The sequence below is a fragment of the Mytilus californianus genome, unplaced genomic scaffold (assembly GCF_021869535.1).
Source record: "Mytilus californianus isolate M0D057914Y unplaced genomic scaffold, xbMytCali1.0.p SCAF_41, whole genome shotgun sequence".
NCBI lineage: Eukaryota > Metazoa > Mollusca > Bivalvia > Mytilida > Mytilidae > Mytilus > Mytilus californianus.
Window position 1 is genome coordinate 1,912,412 of NW_026262692.1, and position 16,468 is coordinate 1,928,879.

The 16,468-nt window shown below is 32.1% G+C and overlaps 1 protein-coding gene across 1 annotated transcript; it reads left to right on the top strand.

Moving 5' to 3' along the window:
• The first annotated feature begins 3,922 nt into the window (after nucleotides 1–3,922).
• Nucleotides 3,923–12,038, top strand: LOC127699825 (phosphoserine aminotransferase-like). Its single transcript, XM_052203196.1, has 10 exons — nucleotides 3,923–4,080; nucleotides 5,620–5,680; nucleotides 5,954–6,023; nucleotides 6,399–6,604; nucleotides 6,931–7,008; nucleotides 7,475–7,569; nucleotides 7,973–8,142; nucleotides 8,679–8,807; nucleotides 9,664–9,801; nucleotides 10,244–12,038. The coding sequence occupies exons 1-10, from the start codon at nucleotides 4,027–4,029 to the stop codon at nucleotides 10,344–10,346; spliced, it is 1,104 nt and encodes a 367-aa protein (XP_052059156.1). The 5' UTR covers nucleotides 3,923–4,026; the 3' UTR covers nucleotides 10,347–12,038.
• The last annotated feature ends 4,430 nt before the right edge of the window (nucleotides 12,039–16,468 follow it).

Genomic DNA, 16,468 nt, shown 5'->3' on the forward strand with positions numbered 1-16,468 from the left:
CCTCAAACCAATAGTTGTCGTACTGTATTTAAAATATGTGTCAATGCTATGGGAATATCAATTCAATCTAATTAAAACCCGATATCGCATCGCTCCCATTTTTACAAATTGGTTTTTAATTATAGATTGCTTTCAATATAAGACAGTAGTAATTATCTTTGAATATTGTTTGTATCGGTATTTACATTGGTTTTGTTTTTGATAAATCCAAGCATAGTTAAACTATTATATTGCTATATATTCTGTAAGTGCTTATATGGAAACGTATGCATATGGTCTTTCATCCTGTCGCCATTATGTACTTATATTTTGGCATGCACAAAGTCATGCTTTTCTCGGGCGGTTTATGAAGTGTTTATACTAAATCCGTTGGATGTTTACTGATTGATAATCTAGTCTGAGAGAACATGGTTTTCTTTATATAGTTGTTATTGACCGCTTGAAATGGCTTTCAGTAACTGCGAGTAATCTTGAATCAGTACTTTGTGTCTTTATGTTAGTTAGTTTTTGTTCTTTTGTTGTGTCGATACACACTGTCTTGTGAGGTTTGACAGCGCACACACATGTTTAACCCCGCAACTTTCTATATGTGCCTGTTAGGGCACAGGCTCAATGGTTGTTGTTGTTGTTGTCTGTCATATATGTTTTTTCGTTTATAGATTTATCATAAATCAGGCAATAGGTTTTATTTTTTTGTTTAAATTGTTTGACATATATATAATTTTTTATATAAAAAAAACACTGTCAAAATGTACATAATATACTGACTATAAATATATATATGCGGTATGAGTTTTGCTCATTGTTGTTAACTTCTAATGTCATTTGGTCTCTGGTGGAGAGTTGTTTCATTAGCAATCATACCACATCTTCTTATTTTTATATATACTGTCACCTCATAGATAATGTCTTCAAATCATTCTGATTAATGAAAAAGATCATGCATCTACGCTTCAATAAGGATCTGTGTTTTACTCAGATTTTCTTCAAATAACAGTAATGAAAACAACGAGAGTTGCACTGTCAATAGTCTTGACCTGCTACGTATACAGGCACATGCATCCCTCCTAAAAGATCAATCGTACCATAGATGTATAACCCATATTATGGGTCGAACCTTCTACATTAAGTTCATGTATTCATGCAGGACCTGACACACTTCCACGCACATCTCTGAAAGATATTTCAATTTAACATTAGTTATTCATCAAACAATAAACAATTACTAATAGTCCAGATGAAAATCTTGAAAAATGAACTTTTTTTATGTGCGCCGGCCATGTTTTGACATGCATGCACCTAATCAAGTTGTAATTCCCTCTGCACCCAATGTGACTGGGGAATTAAAATATCGTAATTTGGTCTTCTTCATACCGGATGTAACACTGTTGTCAAAGTAGGGCGTCCGTTTGGCTGTGTGGGATGTACAAGTACGCAGCCACGTCCGATCAAAATGGGACGTTTAATCCGATGCCACGGGTAGAGAGAGTGCCACGCTCTCAGCACGTTAAAAACCCTCGCAACAACTCTTTCATGGGTCCGTATGTGGCCTATTGCAAGGCAAAATTCCTGTCCTTTCCAATATACCCTCATTTTCCAGTGGCAGTCCAAATTTCCCTAACCTTCATCCCGGACGGCCTCTATTAAGGGCCTATCTATTGTATTTCTTATATTTGTTCATGTCCCGAACATGCATGAAATATTTGCCACTGGACGTTAAGCAACCAACAAGCAATCGTTATCAATGATTGTGATCTTCGTACAATAACATGTTCACAACAAATGGCGGTGTTACCCCGATGTCACAGAAGCAGGGGTTCGAATCCCGCTGAGGGAAGAACAAAAAGTTTGCAAATTTGCAAATCTAACATTGTTGCATGGGCTAAATTTGAGACGAATTATATATATATATATATATACGCCTAAAAAAGTGTACAAAAAAACACCCTTGTGCTTGGGTGTTGTTTTGTACACTTTTTAGGCGTATATATTATTTTAAAATTTCTATTGTGTACAGTTCCGTTTTGTTTTTGATAACGATCCAGTGCCCTCGTAAGAAATTCGTTGATTAATATCTAGACGTTTTATCATATAGTCTAGAACAGAAATGAAGGGATCGAGTTGTACAAGAGAATTACAGCAAGTTAAGCACATACATATCTTGTGCTTGTGTTAGTTTGAACATTGTGAATTAAGAACGTAAAACTGATTGTTTTCCCAATTTATTTATGTATTCACAAAAGATAAAACTTTAAATATTGTATTCAATTTTTATCAAGCATTTAAACTGGAACTACGATTATACTAAGTTTGTATGATAGTCCCAGATTTAAATTTAACTGTTAGATTCCTATGATCTCTTATAGTTTCTAGCTGTAACGGTTAATGTGCAAAGGGAAGCAACTTTAGTTTATCTACATTGGTTTATAGATAATTGATGATCAGCAGGTGTGTGATCTAGACCCATATCCTAAATTGTAGTCCACAAAGCTGACCAAAACGTTTCATGCAACAATCTTCTGAAGAAAAATAATATACTTTGAAAAGAGAATAATCAATTTATCAATAAAAGGAGTTCTAGTTTTTCATTACACTTTGTATATACGTCCACCTTGAAAAATCATTTGACATCGATAATTCATGGCGAGTATTTTCCGGTTTTATTTGATTTATGAATTAACAGATGTGTAATTTTGTTGATAGTAAGATTACAAGTAAGTAAGTATATCCTGAAAAGTCCAGTCTATTCCGGTGAATACCGGTATATTTACTTATGTTTTATCCTGAAGGGCATTGTTTTTGCATAGCGAATATATACATGTACATACATTTGAAAATTTACATTAACAAAAAGATGACAAACAGCTAGGCGGATGTTACATTTTGGGTCAATACTGACTACCTTTCAAAGGACCTTCATGAAGAGAATATCATATTACAAATTATTGTATCAATGAACTGGTTGATTCTTTTAACTCAACTGGAGTCATTGGTTTGCAAACAAGAAAAATACAATGGTGGTCAAATCATTTTGCTACTAAAACATTACTATTTTTATCTCAGTCCTCGTCATAGGGCTCAAGCATATCAATAAAGTAACATATACAGACAATACAATATAATTGATTATTAATACATATATATGGGGACACGACCAATTGATTTTCGAGGGGAGGGGGATTTTGAAAAGAATATCCTGGCCTTGTACGTAAGAGCTGAATTGCATAAGGCAGGATGAATATGTAATAATATATTCTGCAACGCAAAATGCTGGATTCAAACGTGTTCAAAAGTGCAAATAAATTTTGGCGCGGCAATTCCGCAAAAGAAAAATTATCCATGCATAGCAACAGTCTATCCGAAAAAAAAACTCTTGTCCGAGCAACAACATTGTTTCTCTATTCTTTAGTGTGTTAGTCCATTATTGTGACCGTACTTTTTATGTCAGTTTTGCAGCCCATTATTACCTATTCTTTATATTTGGTCCATTATTCAGTCTGAGACTACAATATAACATAAAGCTACTTCTTATATCATAAAGCCTTAGATTCAGTCTTTAAAAAAACATCATCTAGACCCTCGAATTACAAGATAGGCATCCTGGTCCATCCTGTATCCTGCCTCTTTATTTCTCGGCATTTAGTATCTTTTCCGCGCAAAACTTTTCTTCGAGTGTATTGCATATATATTTTAATCATATGACAAAAAGAAATCCATAGCAAACTAATGACAACAATAAAATGAGAGAGCGGAAATTTTAAAAACTGTTCCACTATAGCAGGTCATCGGAAAATAATAATGTTTTAAGAGGCACTAGGTCAGTGCGTGTTCGTCAACTCGGCCAATAAGATTCAACAACATTGAAGTGACCAATCAAAATGCGTCATGCATGTGGCGCGGTATAAAAGTCATTGTAACCCTAAATTCTTTCTCACTCTTATAACTAATCGAAGAGAAACCAGGAAACTATATTTTACAAAATTATCAATAACATTATATAATTAACAGACTGTTAATAAGGAAAATATGGCATCTAGAGTAATCAATTTCTCAGCAGGACCTGCCAAGCTGCCTATTGAGGTAAGATGACAATTGTTTGCATTTTTACTCTATTTATCTAAAATCACTTATTATCTAGATTTTATTCCAAGTCGACGGAATTTTTATGGTATTGAAGAATGATTTCATACAAATTTGTGATACTGTTACCTCGCATTCTTTCAAATTAAAGCGATTTTTTCTCTGAAGTGGAGACAGAAATCACGCATTCAGTTTGGAGGGCACATTCATTTCAAAATCTAAAACTAAAATTTTACAACTTTTCCTGTAAATCGCACATATTTTCTTCGTCGACGGAATTTTGACATTTGTATGTTCGGATTTTAGTGAAAAATGTACAACTTTTTTCTTGTCACTTAAGAATATAAGCATTTTTTCACTAGTGCCAATGGTGGATGCCGAATCGGGGCCATGTCATGTTGAGAAAATTCCGTGTCAAACTTGAATTGATGATGAAATCACGATGGATAAGATCATATAACATAAATACATATATACAGATTATTTCTTAATGATCACAAAATTTGTTTTTAGGTTAAATGCATAACTTTGCAATATTTATTTTTTTGATGTGCAGTGGAAAATCCCCATGCTTATGTAAATTTATGTAGGGTTATTTATGGAGCGGATGGCATTGTGTGAACTGTGTGTTTTGCATATTGAGGTCACAGACAGTCTGGTCACGTTGAATCAAGTCACGGTCTCCCATGTAACATTGTTAATATAAACCAGACGAAAGGCTAAATCTACTTATGGAAACAGGGAATTTTTATTACTGAAGAACAATTATTATATTTATAAACATGTTTGATTTCATAGTTGAGTTTATTGACATTGTCAGTTGGTTATTTAATTAGACTAACTCTGTTCTCAGATTGTATTACTCTAGAAAATTTAAATCAATATTACTTTTTGGAAACTAGTTGACCTCATTAATTTGATTAAATTAGTGACGCCTAGTTTGCTGAGGTGACGCATTTTGTTTTATTAGTTAATTTATAAAACGATGATTGTATCCCTTGTTTTACCAAATCAATATTTTCTTCTTCTTAAATTAAGCTTTTAATTTTGTTTGCTATTTTCATTTCTTCAAAATACTATTCCATCTTATACATTAAAATCCTTATTTAAGGTAAAAATTATTTATATTAAATGCTTCTAAAGGCATAAGCATGATAAGCTGGTTGCTTTCTTCTTCTTCACAGAACACTTACATTTACATGGTTTCAATACCCCTCCTTAAAAAAATAAAATAAAATATCGCCATTCAATTTTAGGTATAAAAAAATTAGAATAGAATACATAGTGAAAAAAAAACTTTTTAAATTTAATTTTTTTTTTTCTTAAGTAAATTATAATTATTAATTATTATAATCTTAAGAAAGTACATTTCATTTGGTTTAACAATATATATTTTTTTTTCATAAGTCTACTCCTGTCCTTTGGTCTGGTTCAATACCAGATGTACAATTGAATATTTTGATTTTTTTTTGAGAGAGAAAAAAACGCATACAATTGTTATTTTATCTAATTTTAAATTCAATTTGTTTTATTTTGCAGGTATTGCAGAGGGCCCAGAAAGAAATGTTAAACTACAATGGTCTTGGAATTAGTGTTATGGGTAAGTTTTAAGAAACAAAGTCTGGTACTCTTATAACCAAAGGGGTTTGTTAGTATAGCCACATAGTATAAATACCTTTAGCTTGTTTTAATCCAGTGAAGTAAGAATAACGACCAGAGAAAACAAGGATAATATTAACAGTATACAATTTAATCTTATTTCAACTGAACATCTTATTACTGTTGTCTGATTGTAAATCCAAGATCCTGTAACTATTTTTAACTCAAAAAAGTCTGTTACATTTGGATAATCTCGAGGTTTTTCTTTTAACAGAGTTGAGTCACAGATCAGCTGATTTCACAAAGATTATCACCACAGCAGAGAATGATCTACGTCAGCTTCTGTAAGTATTTTATTATTGTTACAGATTAGACTTAGAAATCTGAATCTTGTATACTCCACATATCTTTTTATTCATTGCTGTAATGGGGATTCATTTATTTTCGGGAATGATGAAAAAGGTTATTTTCGTGGACTTCTTAGCTTGGTTTTGCCAAATTCTGCAGAACAAGCTGAGGGCAATTTTTACTTCTTTGAACATTTAAATTCTTGTTCCACCTATTACCACTAAATCCACAAAAATTGGTATCCCACGAAAAACAATTTATCTGGAATTAGTCCGTTAATAGTTTATGATAGTTAGAAGATGTAGAAACAATTTTTGCATCAATAAAACCATCACAATAATTTTCTGAAATATTTTCTTTACATTTTTCAGGAACATTCCAGACAACTATAAGGTCATTTTCAAACAGGGAGGTGGAACTGGCCAGTTCTCTGCCATTCCATTGAATCTGATGAACTTCAAACCAGGAGGCACTGCAGATTATATTGTGACTGGTACCTGGTCAGCTAAAGCTGCTCTAGAAGCTGAGAAATATGGCAAGATCAACAAAGTTGTACCCAAAGTCTCTAAATACACAAGTAAGAATGCTGTTAATTTGATGGGTGGAATGTGATGAACATTTTAAATTTAAGAAGAAACAAAATTTAATCTGTTGGCAAAGGAATATTTTCAATGTGTTTGCAATTTTTGATTTCACATGTTTTCGTGCTTGTAGCTCATTATGTAGATGTGTACCATGCTAATTGGTAAAAAAGCAACGTGTAAGCTATATTTCTTATTTAAAATTTTGGAACAATGATTTAAAGTTTGATTATGTGTACTAGTAGACAATATGTTTTGATATACATGTATATATATTGTCAAGTATGTCATCCAGTATATAATTTTGTTGTTGATATTTCAGGTATTCCAGACCCGTCCACATGGAATCTTAACCCAGAAGCTTCATACGTCTATTATTGTTCTAATGAAACTATTCATGGTAAGTTTTATACCATGTTAAAAGTTGACATACATTGATGGGTGATTGCTTGACGCAACATCAGCTTAAAAGTCTATATCATGCCGACCAGTTGACATTCACAACACAATATAAAAAAAGGAGATGAGGTATGGTTGCCAATGAGACAACTATCCACCAAGGTTCAAATAAAATGGATGTAAAAATAACACTGTTTTAGAAATGATGAAATGTTCATAGCAAAAAAAGCTAGCCTACTGATTTTTGTCCTTTTTAAAGAAACATTCAGGGAAAAAAGCAGATTATGTTCTGGAGAAATTAAATTGTGGTAAAATAAAACATTGAAATGTTGAAAAATATTTGCGAAAACATCAAAATTACAGTAGAGACATGTATGTTGATGTTCTTATGACAATATTTTCATATTTATATAATTACTGATTATAATACAAAATATTTTTAAATGTTCAAATATTTTTTTTTACAGGTATAGAATACCAGTATATACCAGAAACTAATGGTGTACCCTTAGTCTGTGATATGTCCTCAAATATGTTATCCCGTCCATTTGATGTTTCTAAGGTAAGTTATTGTCTCCCTTTAAAGGTTTTTTGCAAGTTCCTTTAAAGATGATTTCTTAATCCCAAAAAGTTTGTAATGTTGAAAGAAAAATATTATAAAACATTTTACAAATGTATCATGTGAAAGAAATTAATTAACTGAAAAACACAATAAAAAAGCAAATATATACATAAATATCCGTTACAATTAATGTTTTATGATTGACCATAGAATTGAGACATTGACAGTTAATAGTCCAACAGCAATACATGTATGCAATTACTACCAATTATTAAATTAAAATTGAAAAACTAAATTTTTGTTTCGCCAGGTTTGTTGCTGAATAATGAAATTTAGTAGCCCAGGCCACTGGTTCCCTGCTTATCTTTTTCCTTGTATTTGATAACCATCCTTTGTCTTACAGTTTGGTGCTATATTTGCTGGTGCTCAGAAGAATATTGGTTGTGCTGGTGTAACTCTAGTCATTATCAGAGAAGATCTCATTGGTCACGCCATGCAGGCTACCCCAGTTATATTTGACTACAAAATACAAGTTGGGAATAATTCTGTGTACAACACAGCACCTACATACAAGTAAGTTATCAATTCACTGTTTAAGAATCTAATTACAATGTCCCAAACAATGGAAATTCAACAAATAACATGACATAATTTTCATTTTGGGGTACAAACAATTAATGAAATTACAGACAATCCTTTACATAATGAAAAACCTTTCCCTGATTTATAGGAGCTATCAAAAAAGTCCAATAATAAAATTATAATAAAAGAAAAGATATTTATTGACATTTCCCAAGAAAATTGTAGAATTGAATTAATTAGAATAATCTTTTGAATCGAACTTTTCTATTTTCCCTACCCTCTCAAAGTTAATTTCTTTGTAAATGTACAAATATGTTACATATATTTATGTATTAATTCAAGTTCCTTGTTTTAACTGATGTTTACTTACATTGTACAGTGGGCCTTTAGAACACAGCTACAGTTAAAGACTGATATTTTTTGTTAGTTTTATTAAGTGTGAACAAAGAGCAAGTCAGTATAAGATTATTTTTGCCCAAGTTAAATATTTGTATGGTAATTGTAATTAGTAATTTCTAATTTTTCAGTATATACATCCTTGGTTTAGTTTTACAATGGTTGAAAGATAACGGAGGTGCCGAGAAGATGGAAGAGTTGTCTGCCATTAAATCTAAAGCAGTGTATGACATCATTGATAACTCAAATGGATTTTACTAGTATGTATATGTAAAATTGTTAAGGTTCCATGAAACATGGGCACGTAGTTAAAACAGTTTTATTGTTTTGAATAAAAAAACTTTTATCATCGAAGTCCTTAAATGTTATTTAATAAAAGGAACAATGTAATGGTATTTCTAGATATTTGCAATACTTGACCCCACATCATTGTAATGGTATTTCTAGATATTTGCAATACTTGACCCCACATCATTGTAATGGTATTTCTAGATATTTTCAATACTTGACCCCACATCATTGTAATGGTATTTCTAGATATTTTCAATACTTGACCCCACATCATTGTAATGGTATTTCTAGATATTTTCAATACTTGACCCCACATCATTGTAATGGTATTTCTAGATATTTTCAATACTTGACCCCACATCATTGTAATGGTATTTCTAGATATTTTCAATACTTGACCCCACATCATTGTAATGGTATTTCTAGATATTTTCAATACTTGACCCCACATCATTGTAATGGTATTTCTAGATATTTTCAATACTTGACCCCACATCATTAACATAGCATTGAAAGTTTATTTGAGTAAAGAATTGGGAATAGATGAATACAAAATAAACTAGATTTCAAGTTATCTAAAAAAGAAATGCATGTCCAAAATTAATAAGGCTGAAATAAATATATGACGTGTCAAAAGGCACATTTTATTTTTAATAAGAAATTTTAATCAATTATATCCTATAATTGCTCGGGTCTTGTGGTTTAGACTATCTTACAATAATCACCACCCATCAGATATTAAATGGAAGCATTTTTACTTCTTATTTTATTAAAGGGAGATATAAAAATTTTGGTCTCAAATTAATTTCTTTGTTTTGTTTACAGTTCTCCATTAGATAAGTCATGTCGTAGCAGAATGAACGTAACCTTTAGGATTGGTTGTCAAGATGGAGATGAAGCTTTAGAAAAATTGTTTCTTGCAGAAGCTGAAAAACGTGGATTGACCTCTCTTAAAGGTCATAGGTATGTATGCATTTATATTTCTACAGTGATATGATCTTGAGTTTGTATACAGATGCATGAAAAAAAAATATGCAAGTTAAGTAGCTGCCTACACACTGAAAAGCTTTTTATCCTCTTTGCTGTCCATGGTTGTTAACAAGTCATTTGTAGAACACAGGATTTCCGAGATAGGGGTCTCTTCAACGTTGAGGTTGAAAAGTTTTTCATTAATGAATAATTCTAACTATTTGCATATCTTCAAATTCTTTAATCAGATAAATCCGTTAGAATTTTTTCCCTTGGTTTACATTTGAATAGACCATGTTGCCGAAACAACTTTTATAACTGTCACTGTGATCTATTCCTAGGCAATACACATGCATGGGATCCGAGGGTTTCAGTAATCTTGTTGATGTTGTTTTCAAATAGCAAATTCAACTTATAATTTTTCTGTTTATTTCAGGGCTATTGGTGGAATCCGTGCATCATTGTATAACGCTCTGTCTGTAGAAGAATGTATGGTTCTTGTCACTTTTATGCAGGACTTCTTAGAAAAACATCAATGAAGGATCTAGAGTAAAAGAACATCAATGAAGGATCTAGAGTAAAACGAACAATCTTCATCATTTGAATCTCTCTAGAGTTGTCCACAAAAATTAGAACAATTTATTTTTACATCGAAATGAATTGGACAAAATGAAACTAATGAAATTTTTTCAGTTGACATTTTTAACTAATCAAATGTGTTAGATTGTTACAAGGTTGAAGTCCATCAGTAGATTGGACCATTCATTTTATGTAAAAAATGTAGTACATCTGACGCTTGACTCAAAATTGAAATCTAGTCATAACTAAACAGTTAACTCATTGTATCATAAGTAGTGTGATTCTGTTTAAATAATCAGATTCAGATATGTTTTAATCATAACAATTATATCGGATTTATTATGTATTGTTTTACGTATGAATTTGGTAAAATTTTAATGTGCAGCTACTATAATACATGGCTCAGTATAAGAACTGTTTTGCTGAGAAAACATATCTTATGATATTTTAATAGGGCATATATGTATTCGGGTTAGTTTGAAATTATATGTTACAGTTAATATATTTTTAATCAGCGAAGGTTGACATTGTCAAAAAGTTTTAAGGCCACACAAATTGAATTTTTGTTTGTTTGATTAGCTGATCAGAAATTGGCAGAAAATCCTTAAACGAAAAACAAGCACATTTTTTCCCCTAAATTCAAAGAACGAAAAAATAATTTGTGTAGCCTTTTAATTCGAACCAAAGATCTATATTTTTAAATATTTATATTGTATTCTATTTTAAATACTCCATGAATATTTCATACTCATTGGCCATGTCTTGATCACATTGAATTTTAATCTCGTATTTGAGATGTATTGGTGATGAAGCCTTTATTTTCTGTTTTAACATTAGTTTGAATACTCTTGTCATAGACATGTTATACTTAACCATAGGAGTGGGCTGAATCTCTACAAAGAGTTTAAAATCATTTTTTTTAAGTTATCTAAAAAGAACAAATTTTATGCTAAAACATAACCTTTTAGAGATCAATCTAAGAGAGATATTCCCCCCTAAGAGGAGATTCTAAATCATCAATTTGGTTTATGGAAAATTTGAGACTATGACACACCAGATCTATTATTTTGCATAAATATATTATTTTATTTTTACATCATTTGTTTACTTTGTGTGTAGGAATGTTCCATTAATATATATATATATATATATTAAAAGGCCTTGATAGTTTAATTCTGGAATTGGATATAATTTTCATATTTTATATATCATTATTTTAAGGGCTGTTCCAGATTTAATTGTTTGGGGGACTGAAGAAACTTTTATTAAAATTTACTGATGGTGATTAGTTCAGAAAGATCAACAATTATAGGAAATAATTAATTGGAACTTTATGCATGGAGATGTAAAAAGAAGTGCTTTTTACCCCCACCCCTTTTTATTTCTGGTGCAGCATTCAGCAAAGGATAATATACCTCTCCATACAAGCAACATCTTAGTGCCTTAATACCCTATGTGTTAATGGAATATTCCACATGTACAAGTGCTTATGTACTTGTATGTTGTTATTAGCTAGTGATTCACGTTGTTATCATTTTATCCATTATAAATTACTTGAATGTTAGCATTTATCATTGTAAATTGTTTCATTACACAGTCATTATCATAAATACATGTATGTTGATTATGAGATTAAAAATGGATAAAAATGAGTCTTAGTTCCAATAATTCAGTGCCATATTATTCACACAAGGGGCCTCAGTGGCCGAATGGTACAAGTAGTTCATCTACTTTATCACTAGCCTGTCAACACTGAGGTTGTGAGTTCGAACCTCGCATGTGGCAGGTGCCCTCTATTCCAAACTTAATTGACAAGGATTGTCAGTTTTCCTGTCAATGGTTGGTTGTTCTCTCCGGACACTCCAGCTAAAAACTTAATCGCCACAAAATAGCCAATAGTGCTGAAAGTGGAGTTAAACACCAATCAATCAATCACTATTCACAAAAGAAGAAGTTACTCAGTTGCAAATCTCATGTGAACCATTTGTCCTTTTGAACAATATGTTTCAAATGAGATGTAGGCACATGTCAATGCGACAGCAACCTAATTACACCAATAAACCAAAAAGAGGAAGCGTGCTGTCTTTAACAATGGATAGGTGTCTTTACAAGATTTCAGGCTGTAAATACTATCTGAGGTCTAATAAAAATTGAATAATTTAAACAGAAACAAAGATCTGCAAACCATACAAAATTCTCCAAATCACAAAAAAACATTGAAAAGATGATACAACACAACCAATGAAAAGGACTCCAGAAGGCTATATAAATAAGAAGATGTGGTATGAGTGCCAATGAGACAACCATCCATCCAAGTCACAATGTGCAAAAAGTAAACAATTATAGGTCAAAGTACGGCCTTCAACACAGAGCCTTGGCTCACACCAAACAACAAGCTATAAAGGGCCCCAAAAAGACTAGTGTAAAACAATTCAAACAGGAAAACCAACGGTCTAATCTATATAAACAACTAGAAACACTTATGAACCACACCAACAAACGACAACCACTGAACATATTTAGTGTACTAATTGTAATTGTCTTGTGCAAACTGTAAAAAAATCTCTTACATTGTATATTGTGAGAAAGTTGCTATTGCAATTCTACAGATGTTGTATCACTTTATAACACGTCTGCTGTTAGATTCTCACATTTAGTATATGAGCTGCGTTGGATACAAATCGACCTTATGCAAGTGCATGTATACATGTACATGTATAACACTTTGATTAATTTTGGAACATTCAAATACGAAATAAAGGATGAATTTTTGTCTGTTATATAGGGTTTTTAAACAATAACAGATTTTGCATAGAGATTTTTTTCAACCCGAAATAGGTTAACATATGTATTGATATTCATTTGCATAATGTCGATTTCTATCCGAGACAGCTCATATATTTCCACACCTTGTGTCACAAATATATCACGGTGACTGCAATATTATTTATCTCTCAAGCAAATTTATTTATTAATAATTAACTTTTGTTTTAAGGGAGCTACCATTTGATTTTTATGGGGGGGGGCTAGGATGAAAAATTTTGTCCTGCATTTTTCACTCTATTTGATCCTGACTTTTTTTACATAAATTGTCATCCTGCCTTTTTTTTTACTCAAAACTCATGTCCTGCCTTTTCTCAAATTTCATCCTAGCCCCCCCCCCCCATAAAAATCAAATGGTAGCTCCCTAAATCCAATTACAAATAAAATGCTCCGCAGGGCGCAGCTTGATACGACCGCAGAGGTCGAACCCTGAACAGTTGGGGCAAGTATGGACACAACATTCAAGCTTGATACAGCTCTGAATTTGGATTGTGATTAAATATTTGACACAGCATAGGTTTCTGACACAGAATGAATGTGGTCTAAGAACTTAAAAATTTTAAATTGGACATTCACCTATTATGGTCCAATATCCAAAATCTAAATACATGGTTAGATTCAGCATATCAAAGAACCCCATATATTCAATTTTTGTTGAAATCAAACAAAGTTTAATTTTGGACCCCGATTTGGACCAACTTGAAAACTGGGCCCATAATCAAAAATCTAAATACATGTTTAGATTCAGCATATCAAAGAACCCTAAAAATTCAATTTTTGTAAAAATCAAACTAAGTTTAATTTTGGACCCTTTGGACCTTAATGTAGACCAATTTAAAAACGGAACCAAAAATTAAGAATCTAAATACACGGTTAGATTCGGCATATCAAAGAACCCCAATAATTCAATTTTTGATGAAATCAAACAAAGTTAAATTTTGGACCCTTTGGACCTCAATGTGGACCAATTAAAAAACGGGGCCCAAAATCCCAAAAACTTAATACACGGTTAGATTCAGCATATTAAAGAACCCCAAGAATTCAAGAATAAAACCCCATTGAAATTGATCAAGAAATAAGCAATTTATACGAAGTATCTTCTTTTGCACAATACTGTGCAATTGAATATTTCTTGCTATTGCGCAATACTGTACAATTGACAATTTCTTGCTATTGCGCAATATTGTGCTATTGGATATTTCTTGCTATTGCGCAATACTGTGCAATTGAAGATTTCTTGCTATTGCGCAATACTGTGCAATTGAAGATTTCTTGCTATTGTGCAATACTGTGCAATTGAAAATTTCTTGCTATTGCACAATACTTATTATATAATAATTTACACATCCTGTTTTTGGTGTGTATCTCCTACCATATCATTATTATTTGCTTTTAAATATTAATCAGAAATAACCAACTTAAAATGGAAAATTTTAAAAGAAAAAAAAAGGAAAAAAAGAAAAAAAAAAAAGAAAAAAAAAATCCCCCCCCCAAATTTTTTTGAACCCCCCTTATGATTCATCACCCCCAAACTCAATCCCAGCCTTCCCTTTGTGGTATGGTACCTTGCAGTACAATTTCAGAGAGATCCATACACTTGAACACAAATTATTGTCTGGAAACTAGAAAAATGCTTATTTTTGGCCCCTTTTTGGCCCCCAATTCCTAAACGTTTCGGGCAATTACCCCCAAACTCAATCCAGCTTTCCCTTTGTGATATGGAACCTTGTAGTACAATTTCAGAAATATCCAAACACTTACACACAAGTTATTGTCATGAAACTAGAAAAATGCTTGTTTTTTGCCCCTTTTTTGGCCCCTAATTCCTAAAATTTTGAGGCAATTACCCCCAAAATCAATTACAGCCTTCCCTTTGTGATATGGAACCTTGTGGTACAATGTTAGAGAGATCCATACACTTACACACAAGTTATTGTCTGGAAGTTACAAAAATGCTTATTTTTGGCCCCTTTTTCCTTAAATGTTGGTACCATAACCCCCAAAATCAATCCCAACCTTCCTTTGGTGGTATTGAACCTTATGGTAAAATTTCATGGAGATCTATTCACTTAAACTAAAGTTAGAGTGCGAAAACCAATGTGTCTTCGGACGACGCCGGACGACGCCAGACGACGACGACGACGCCAACGTCATACCAATATACGACCAAAAAATTTTTAATTTTTGCGGTCGTATAAAAACATGTACTCCTACATCAGCAATGTGATAAAGTCCTGTTCATCCAACAATATATATAAACCAACTGTGATCAAAAGTTCAAAACACTTGTGTACTTTGTTTATAGTGTCTATATGCCATTTTGTTTTTCTTGGTTGAAATAGTGATTTGTTTTTATAGTGATTAAGATTATAACAAAATGTTGACTGCTGTACCCTAATTTTTGACATTTTTACTTGTTATGTCTGTTTGTTTTGCTTCACACATTGTTGTCAATATAATGGAATTCTATGTGACTGACATACAAGTGAGAGGTTAAGCTAGCTATAAAACCAGGTATAATCCACCATTTTCTACATAAGGAAATGCCTGTTCTAAGTCAGGAATATGATAGTTATTTTTCATTCGTTTGATGTGTTTGAGCTTTTGATTTTGCCATTTGTTAAGGGACTTTTAGTTTCCGTTTTGAATTTTCCTTGGAGTTGGGTATTTTTGTTATTTTACTTTTTTTATGTGACAAATTACAGTCCATCAAAATTACTAGCAAATGTGATATAGTGTTGATGAAATGATGTTTAATGTCCAGTTGCAACTATTGCATGCAAACCAGTCTGAGGAAAAATAGCTTTGCAGTAAGAAATGCCAAATTATGGAATAAGCTACCAGATATTAAGTTACAAAAGCTCTTTCTATAAATGCATTTAAAAATAGACTAGATAAGTATTGGGAATACGAAGAAATCTATTATTCTGATTATCGAGCTGAAATAACCGGAAGCAGCAACAGAAATAATAGAGATATAATAACACAATATATGAGTCTGGTGAAGAGGAACCGTGAGGATCCTGTACCGGAAAACATCATTAAGTTTAAGTATGCATATCAGAAAGAGAACATGTTTAATGTGATATAGGAATATGAACATGCTTTGTATTAGACTGACATCCTGAGCTGGATTTTGAACATCCTTGTTCACAAGGTAAGTCTGCATGTCACCCTTCACCAGGACCCATTGTTCTGACTCCTAGCCAACCAGTATTTGATCTTATTCCTGAATGCTCTACGCTAAGCAGAGAAGCTC

Excerpts from the sequence above, each read along its gene's own strand:
- LOC127699825 (XM_052203196.1), top strand. The coding sequence starts at position 4,027 with ATGGCATCTAGAGTAATCAATTTCTCAGCAGGACCTGCCAAGCTGCCT. Across the intron at positions 4,081-5,619 it reads CTGCCAAGCTGCCTATTGAG|GTATTGCAGAGGGCCCAGAA; the intron begins GTAAGATGACAA and ends TTTATTTTGCAG. Across the intron at positions 9,802-10,243 it reads ACCTCTCTTAAAGGTCATAG|GGCTATTGGTGGAATCCGTG; the intron begins GTATGTATGCAT and ends TGTTTATTTCAG.